This window comes from Dreissena polymorpha, chromosome 15 (genome assembly GCF_020536995.1).
Source record: "Dreissena polymorpha isolate Duluth1 chromosome 15, UMN_Dpol_1.0, whole genome shotgun sequence".
Lineage (NCBI taxonomy): Eukaryota > Metazoa > Mollusca > Bivalvia > Myida > Dreissenidae > Dreissena > Dreissena polymorpha.
In genome coordinates, this window is record NC_068369.1 from 23,142,366 (window position 1) to 23,152,539 (window position 10,174).

Genomic DNA, 10,174 nt, shown 5'->3' on the forward strand with positions numbered 1-10,174 from the left:
TTCCATAGAGACAACCAAATCTTTTAGAAATTAAAAGCCACTTTTCAAACAAATGTTGTATATAATCTCATATTGAACCGTCGAGAACAATATGTTATAAATAATAATAACACAAAAAAATAAAAAATAAACAAACACGCAAAACTATTTTACAGTAGGTTACACTGCACTATACCTTTTCAGGGCTGTTGACATCTCTCTACTAAAGGGCTATCACGCTAAAAATGGACACAAACATAGTAAATACTATTACTCTTATGTATTTAAATTGATTCACATAACTTTTGTTTGAAAACATCACCAACTGTGACAATCAAATACATTTTATTTATAATATTAGACAAACGCTCTACACATTGATACTATCCGTTTCCCGTTCATGATGATGACAACAATGTAAGTCGTTTCCCAATTAAATTTAATTTGAAATCAAAATTCCAGAATCGTACGTATTTTTTAAAACTTTGTCCGGGTGTTAAAAACCAAACTCAATTCTTTGAATCGTTTAATATGTATTCGTTGACGGTAAAATATATTTAAATGTAAACTGATGGGAGCTTCAGCTGTTTGTCAACATCTGAAACCAAAACCAAAACCAACAACAACTATACAATCAACGAAGAGATATGCAACACCAATCTTAATGTAAAACACATCTGCCTATATCTGTTAGAAGATCTGATACATCTGAAGACTTTTAAAAAGAAACCTTACTTTCTACCAAAAGAACTTAAAGGCACATGACGCTCACGAGGTCAATACTCGAGTATGACAGTTGAATACATACATTCTAACCAATATAGATTGTTTTTTCAAACCCCGTATGTTTGTCCAAGGTCTTTTGAGCTCTACAATATTTTTCTGGTTTGTAGAAGACTATAACATGCAACATATCTCCGTCAGTATTATACAAATTTATTAATACAGCTAATTTAAATTGGTGCAAATCCTGAAAGATTAGCATTGTAAAAATAAAGCATTGCATAAACATGATACAAATAGACAAAAACGCGTTCATAAACGACGTTCATTTTCAAGTATTCATATAACTACAAATTGCATGAACATGCCACAGTGAAATTTTCTCAAATTCCTCTCAAAAAAGAATAAAATGACATGTCCATCATATTTATCAAAAACATTCGCCTAATAGATGTCTTTCAACATTTGATGTAAACAATTTTTGAATACATTTGGACAATGTTTTAATCAAGAAAGAGTAACATTTGTTTAACAAGTTTTTTTATTATCGAGCAACTCAGAGAATTGCAATTTAACATGCGCATCTAATACCACTATATGTAATATATGTAAAGCATCTATACGTTAGATTATTATCCTGTTGTCAGGTCCGGGATTTCTTACTGCGATGTATTCGAGTACTCAAAACGCCCAACGTTGTGTTTGTCCGAATGACGATCGGTGCAAATATGTAATAATTCTGTTGAATCTGTCAAGTACCTTTAAGAAGAATTGTTTACATGTATTTTAGTTTTTCAGTGTGTAAAATGTGTTTTTTGTTCTCCTACTCCTCCTCCTTATCATCACTCATTTGGCCGTTGGTCGTTGGGGAAAGGAGGGACGATGTCAGAGATATCCTCCGCCCATTAGGTTGTGAAAAGCTGGGAGAAGCTCAACCATTTGTTTAGGACGTCCATTCTTTCACATCGTCGATCCAGTTTTTGTCCTGACAGCCTGACGGCAAACGCCCTCTAGAGTGCCCTGGAACCCAATATTGCCTGTTTACGTGTCCCAACTAAGCCAGCTTGCGCCGTTTGATGGTCTATGGTATGGTTTCTTGTGGACCAACAAGTGCTGCTGTCTTGTTCCGGACATACTCGTTGGTCTCGTGCTCTATATAGGAGATGCGGATCAGTCTGCGTTGACAATTTTGTTTAAATGACTCTATCATTCTGTGTCCGCGTGAGGTAGGTCTCGCAGCCATACAGAAGGAGACTACGAGGGACTTAAAGAGCCTGTGCTTGGTGGGGAAGCTGATGAAGCCGAATACCCACAACCTGCTCAGTCTTACCATGGCTTCAGTCACCATTGTAATTCTTTTTCGGACTTCAGTGGTATTGGTACCTTCTTTGGACAGGGCTGCTTCAAAGTACATGTACTTGAAACTGATCACTTGTTTCAGATACTTGCCGTTCATGGTGATGTTTACACTGGTGTTGTTCGTGCTTTTCAACATGATCTTAGACTTCACCTTGTTGATTTCCGACTACCATCCTGTATGCGGCTGCTCTTTCATAAAGCCTGTTGGTGAGGTCTTTCAGTTCACTGCTGGTGCAACCCATAAGGTCAATGCCATCAGCGAAACTCTAATTGAAGATAGATCTGAAACAGATGGGGACGGAAGAATGGTGGTCTTTGAGGGTCTCGTGCATTTTTCTTTCAAGGAAAAGGTAAAACAGACATCTCTGACTGACGCCCAATGATGTATTGAAGAACTCAACAATCTATTCATTGAGAAGTACTGCGCTGCTGGCGTTTTCGTAGAGTTCTTGGATGACTTTCACTAACCATTTGTCACTATTGAATCCTCTAAAAATCTACCATAGGCCATCACGTCAAACGCTTTCTTAAAGTCGATTAGGTTGTTGAAGAGCTCATATAAGCGGTGCAGGTATTTCTCAAAGATGACTCTAAAGTTGATGATTTTTTTCACTGTGCTCCGTCCAACTCTAAAACCAGCCTGCTATTCCGCCCGCTGTTCATCGGCCTTAATCTTAAATCGGTCGTATGACTTTGCTGGGATGGCAGATGAGGCAGATGGTGTGGTAATTTTCGCTCATCTCCCGGTAGCCAGACCGTCTCCACACCTTGGTCCACTACGTCTCCTCCCAGATCGTCTGGCTTAATGATGTAGTTGCTGCCGTCGATGTCTCTCTCGTATTTTTAATCAGCCCGCAAGGGACGTTGTCCACTCCAGGAGATTTTCTTGCCTTCAGACAGTGCACTGCCTTTTTCACCTCTGCTTTAAGTATGGGAAGACATGCGTCGTCGGCTTCTGGTCACTATGTGATCGTTATGAAGGGGACTGGGTCTTGTTTAAGCGGGTAGTTATAGAGGTTGCTGCATTATTCGACCCACCTGTTTAGGACTGCGGCACTCTCGGTCAGATGATTCCCGTCAGGGCCTGCTAAAACACTGGCATTGGGCTAACTGGTCTTCGTGAGGGTATTGTGAGTGCTGTAGGCTTTCTTACTGTTGTCTGTGGTCGTCTCTTTGTTAATATTTATACATTGCATCTCAATCCACTCCTACTTGGCTTCATCCATCTTCTTCATTTCCTCTCTTTTCGCTTTCTGGTATTCTGTCCTAGAGTCGAGTCTCGTGTACCTTTTATGCCTTAGCTCATTTTGTCGCATAGGTCCATTATATCGGTCGTTACCCATAGACTGTTCTTACTTCTCTCACCACCGAGAGCTTCATCGAACGATGACGGAAGGATTCAATGGTGATGGTGTCGATGTCATTGTCTGAGATAAATAGGGCTGCAAACGTACAACATATACGTGTTTCAAGCGCCTCTGCTAAGTCAAATCTAATGCGAGGGTTCTTGGCGATGCGCTTGTTCTTTACCTTCAGCTTGATGATGGTGAGTACTAAGTCATGGTCATTGCCGATGTCTGCGCTAGGAAACGGTCTTGTGTTCTTTTTAGTGATGCTAGACTAGTATGAAATCGATCTGGTTGTGTACTTTCCCTTTTGAATGCCAAGTCGTTGTACTGGAAGATTTGTCTGGCGGAAGCGTTTTGACCAGGGTGAGTTGGAGGCTTCAAGCGACCCCAAGACGTATGAGCCCTCTGTCGTTGATCTTTCATATGCCAAATCTACATACTGTCCATATCCAGCCTTTTAGGCATCTGGTCTAACCTTGGCGTTCAAGTCGCATTGGACGATGAGGATGTCTTTCTTCGGGGCATTTGTAATGAAAGCGCTCTTCATATTTTTGTTGATCTCGTCTTTGTAGTGTGATCCTGGTCAATAGACCTAGATGATGGTCGTGTTGTGAGGTCTCGTTGAGATACGGATGGAGGTGAGCATACGGGAGACTGGGATGCAAATGATGACGTGGTTACTACCGCCTTCATAACGATGACAGCAACCCCGTACTGATGTATTGAATCCTCCCCGCTGAACCATATTGTGCGCTTCGTCTGTTGATGTTTCTCCGAAGCCTAGCAACCTGGCCCTGGCTAGTCCTATGATAGCGGTAGCGCATCAGCTCGTGCGTCAGTTCTTTGATCTTTCCGCACGCATTCGGTCTTCCTACGTTCCATGTTTCTATGGTTGTTGCCTTTGTTGCCAAGTTGATCGCTGGATAAACTTCAGTAGCTAACTTGTCACATCCGCCCTGGGAACTGACAGACTGTCTTCAATTAGTTTATAATTATCAAATCTGGAGTGATTAATTCTAAATACATATGAACGTTTATGATGTTAAGTCAATTAACGAGATTTGTTGAGAATGTGTTGGCATCTCAACCTTTTACTGTGACATTTAACTAGGACATAGGGACCGTGATCGTGTAAACCTCCTCTTGATGATTAAATTTCCAATTAAGTTTCACTCAATTATAATTTGTTGCGCAAATCTCCGAAAAAAAGAAAGGGGCCGTATGGGCGGATTTATTTAATGTATTTTAGTGATCAATCATTTTGCTTACATTTTCGTTACTTTTCCCGTATGTTACGACGTCTTCCAATGGGGTTATGTTTTGCATGATTTTTACAATCAATATATCGTTGTTTTTAATCCACGTTTCGTGAGATTATTCTCTCTGCAAATCAAGCTCACAAAACTTGTCATTTACCCTTATATAACGCACATTTACGTTGACTTCATCGTTGTCTCATTTTACTATAATTCCTTGCTGCAAAGCCAGCATCATAATAACATATTCATATAACCACATACATCTAGTGCCTTTGGAAAAGCAGACGTTGATTTAAAACAATATTTCAGATTCAACAAACTGTTTCGGAATTCTGTTCGGATTTTTCAATATATCATATACTATGTTATTGATTTTTATACATCAATACGTGGGATTGAATAAAAGTTTTATCTGATATCATCATGTTAATGCTATGCGGTGACATACGAAACATGAAATGTGAACAGTCAAATAAGGACGTTGTAAAAAGCAGAACCTAATACTTCATTTACAATATTATTAACTGCCAACATGATTAAATTCCTCTACAGCTTCTTACGCTTGTGCATATCTTTCCTTTACAACTTGCCGTTAAAGAGATAGGTGTAAAACATTTTAAGAGAACGGTTGGAGTGCTGCTTGATTGCATGTTCAGTCCGTTAATAGTGTGCTCAAGGAAAGGAAATGCATACGAAGGTGATTTCGTGCGTCATACGAGACCGTATCATACAAATTCAAAACGTTAGAAAAGAAGTTGGGGGAACTAATGATGTAAGATACGAGTCAAACGATCAACGACTGAACACAGACAAAATATCAGACATTTATGTGCATCCATAATATAACGTGTTCGTAGATGGCGTGCTGTAAGCATGACTTAGGTTTATTCTTGCGCAATAGCTATGGTTTCCTTTGTGCGTCATATGAGACCGTATCCTACGAATATAACATGTTATCGAATACGTTGGGAATAATGAATAACGTTATATACGATTCGCACGATCTATGACTGAAGACAGACAGCTGTGTCACTTCAAAATATCAGCTGACATTTTTTGTCATTGATAATAGCATGCGTGCTTTACAAAAAAGTACGATAAGTACTGACTGACTTCAAGTCGATGATTACTTTTGAAATACCGAATCAATCTTGATGAAAATTTACAAGTGTTTTCGAGAATATTATCAACTGACCTGTAATAATTCTTTTAGGCATATACTGAACATTTTGACTCAGGAACCATGCGCAACCAGGATTTCATTTCCATTTAATATGTCATATATTAATTTGTTTGGTGGTGAAACATAAGGCGTTTTTGTTTTAAAGCCATCATTCGATCATTGACCTTTTGGTTAGTTTGTTTCCCTTCTACTTCGAACTTTTTATTATGTGTTTAAACTCCATTTACTTGTATTTTTCACATATTCAAAAATTATTTTCTCTAACCTGTGATATCTGTGTGATATTAAAACAAAAAAATTGTTTCAACGGACGGAAAATAATCCTGACACTTTCTATTAGGTAAGTGATGTAAGCAAGAAAAGGACATTGACAAAGGACCCATCCCTTGGGTTTTATGGTGAACCTTACTAGTATAGTGGTGTTACGGTGGCCATGTAAACAATGCCATGTCTATTAACCATAACAAAACATAATACAATACGGAGAATCAGTGCTATTTCTTTGTGTAGATCTGTGTTTTTATCGCGAACTTGCAATTTGAGCTTGCTTAGTCCAGTAATTAGTTTGTCAACTCCTCAATATATATTGATATTGATGTTTCTATTTAACTTTTTGTTAGTTGCCATAGGCTATGTGGCGAAGGATTGGAGCAGATTCAATAAGTTTGTTCAACATGTTGGATTTTGATACCGCTTTTATTAAGGTCTATTGGTCTATGTTTAGTGGTGCCAAGCCATTTTATTATTGCTTATTGCAGATGCTGATGGATTAATCATAGAGGATAACAGTGTCTTCATCGTTTTTTTTTACTTTAACATTTTGCCCTATACATACGTTATATTTCACTTCAATAAGAATGTTTATTTCAAAATTGTTGTCTATATTTTAAAGTTAATTGGGCAAATGGGATAAGAAGTAGCAAACATTATAGAAACATAATCGAAAACTCAATCTGCAATGCCGAATAAGTGTAGGGCCGGCTACAACAAGTATGATCGGTCTGGATAGTGGAAACATATCCATATCATTTCTTAACAGTACAATTAAATTGTTTTAAGATATTAATTAAAACAAGCAATAAGAAAGTGAACACGTTTGGGATATAAATTGATTCTGAAGTTTAAGCACCAAGTTTCTGATGCTGAAGTTTCTGCAACATTTTCATGCGTACTTGTTCTTATGTGTGTTTTTCGCAATGTCTTAAACAATATAGAATGTGATTCATTGATGCTACGTTTTTTGTGTTCGTGATTTAAATACAAGAACGATGCAACAAACACGCGCAAACTCTGCATGCGCCTTAAATATATAGTTAATCATTGAAAATACAAAAATCAATTGTCAACGTTATTCTTTTAATTTTAGAGATACTTTTAACTGCACAAATGACCACATACATACAGTATAATAAATATTGGATGCAGTCATATTTGTTTTCTAATGAAATCGATGCAATAAACACAAATGCATGCGCGTTTGCTTGCATGGTTATACATGTTGATCCAACATACATACATTGCAGAGGAAAGTGAATATATTTAAAAGGACTTTTTCACAGTTTTCGAAATGACAATGGCAATAAAAACATATTGAAAGAATAATTTCATTATATTTATATTCGAACACTAAACATAGCACTTCTCGTGAATTTTTTTTCACTATCGGTTGTTTTATGGATAATCATAAATTGAAATCGGTAGCATTATAAGGTGATTGTAACGCCTTTAAAAAGTAAATTAGAAACACTTATTATATTAACATAGCGTTTAGACTAAAAAATAAATAAAATTGAAATTGAAAGTTGAAATAAAATAAACAAATTATTAGTTACAATTGTGTACCATCAATAAATTTAAAGATATGCTTCATGCTTTATGAACATAATACCTTTGTTTGAAAGAAAAATATTATTTATTTACAGTTACAATATACATAATGACACAGAGATCATGTATGGTAAGAATGTTATAATGGTCCATAAACGTTAAACGCAACTGAATGTATTCAATTTGAAAATTGTGACTCATCAATTAAACATTGGGAATTAAAAAAAAAAGATTATGTTGGGAAGCAGTTATCCACCAATCGCATCTAACGATTAATAACACTATATAAACACTCTTGTCCAAGCCTACTAATTAATGTCTGGAATAAGTAAGAAAGGATGACAACATTGCTGCACTGGCATAATTACCAGTTTATGTACTTTATATACAGGTTAGTATTTTTTTTATTCCATATTAATATCCTGCAGTTTTGAAAAAATCAATTTCATTCCCGTCAGATCATTTTGTAATTCGCATTTTCTTAACTCCTTCCGTATGTTATCAATTACTATAATTTTTCGTTTGTATTGTTCAAACTCCTTTCGGATGTTAGCAATTTCCATCAATTTTCTGTCTCTTTGGTCATCCATCACGTTTATTCGTTTTCGCACATCCGCTTGAAGTTCTCTCATATTATCTTCAATATTTATATCGAGAACACGTACAGTTGATGTGCAGTTTTGCAGCTGAATTATTACGTAATCAAGTGCTGCCAATTCTACGTTGGCTATGACACCTTGATAAATGTCACATTGCTCCAGAACCTTTGCCAAAGCTAAGGTTGTTTGACAAATACGTTCAGGCTCAATAAAATGAGTCGGGATGCTTACTTTTTTCCCAAATGTATCTTCTAAAATTTGATAAAGATTTTCTCCAAAGACATCAACAAGTATAACTGAGTCTAAATCCTTATTTACTTCATCGAACCAATAGTGCCCCGTGACAAAGGCCACGTAGAATGCAAACAACCAATGTCGCACATTGTAAGAAGCAGGGCAAACGACCAGGTTGACTATGTAATTGACAGCCAACTCAGCCTTGCAAACATGATTCAATTCCTCTACAGCTTCTGTGCATCGTTCGTATGCTAATGAAAACCTTTCACGTTCCACAAGCTCTTGTATGCCGGCTACAGCTGTTGGTATAAAGCATTCTTCGAGAACTCTTTCAGTATCGCTCGACGGCATGCTTTCTACCAGTCGATGGAACATGGCGGCAAATGCTCTCGACCATCTATCCTCAAAGTCCGTTGCTGGAGTACTGAACGCATTACACAGACAGACAAATGTGTGCTTTTGTGCAATAAACAGTCCTTGGTTAACTTGACTTCGTTCGTCAGGTGAGAGCTTATTTGGCATCAAATTCAACGTGCTATCAAAAAAGTTGGGGAAACATGCATCATTTATGTTGGATATGAATCGACCAATCAATGACCGAAGACAGAGCGTAGGATCCGACTTCCAAACATTAGCCGGTGTTTCTTGACATTGATAATAGAACGCGTGTTTTACACAAACGTACGGTAAGTACTGACTGACTTGTGTTTGGTCCAAAAGGATTTTCATAATCTTGAAACAATCTTTTTGATAATCTGTAAAAGCCTTCGCGAGGAGAATATCTTCTGCCAATCTAAAATCGTATTTCCAGGCATATTTAGAACATTTGGGCTCAGGGACCACGAGAAATCCATCCCCAGTTAATAAATCATATATTGCCCTGTTAGGTGGCCAACCGTGCCGGCGGCTTCTTTCGAGCCATCTTTCGGTATTTGGCATTTTTGTTTGGAATGCAATCCATCGAGGGGAATCCATCATGTCAGAGGGAATTTGTAAATGATGCAGAAAGTGTTCTTGGTTAAGACATCTCATCCAATTTTCAGGCTTTTCAGGTACAAGGTTTATGGTATTACCATTCTCTTGTCTAACAGCTTTTAGTTGATTCCTCTTGTGCAATTCACTAGATGTGAAATCATCATCCACAACTGTTTCAAGTGGGATAATAAACAGATCCTCTTTGAAAGAACGTGTTTCCTGATTGGATCCTAAAATCCCGACGTAAAGAGCATCAGAGTGGTCTGTACACAGATTATATAACCGGTAAAAATTCGTTATTCTGTGAATTTGTTGTTGAACAAGAGGCTGAATAATCTGCTGTTTAAGGCAATACATCATTGCGAAGGACAAATACATGTCTGGGACATCGCCACCAGTTCCTATTTTAGATAAAAGAAAATACAAAAAATAGCTTATTCCAGCAGTTTCTTACATCAATATATGAACGTTTAGTACACATGACAATTAATGCATGCATGTTTTCACTAAATGATTTCTTTGAACGCACTTTACATGATTATACAATAACTATGAAAATGTAAATGCACGTTTAAACATATTTAGAACTGCTTGGTTGCACGAACCTGCGACCCCTGGGTCTGAATTGCGTCCAGAAATAACACACGAGTCAGAACGTCCTCCTAAAACTATAAGCATCAACAT

The 10,174-nt window shown here is 37.3% G+C and overlaps 1 protein-coding gene across 11 annotated transcripts in view; it reads right to left on the reverse strand.

The window, feature by feature from the left end:
- Nucleotides 1-7,191: 7,191 nt before the first annotated feature.
- Nucleotides 7,192-10,174, reverse strand: part of LOC127860067 (uncharacterized) — a 27,747-nt gene continuing 24,764 nt past the window's right edge. For 10 of the 11 annotated variants that reach the window (XM_052397841.1, XM_052397847.1, XM_052397844.1 and 7 more), the window contains 2 exons: nucleotides 10,096-10,158; nucleotides 7,192-9,891 (listed from right to left, as the gene is read on the reverse strand). In XM_052397841.1, coding sequence (XP_052253801.1) covers nucleotides 8,084-9,891; nucleotides 10,096-10,158 — 1,871 coding nt within the window. In that variant the 3' untranslated portion in view covers nucleotides 7,192-8,083. The remainder of the gene's footprint in view (nucleotides 9,892-10,095; nucleotides 10,159-10,174) is intronic. The other variant, XM_052397852.1, reaches the window with a different exon arrangement.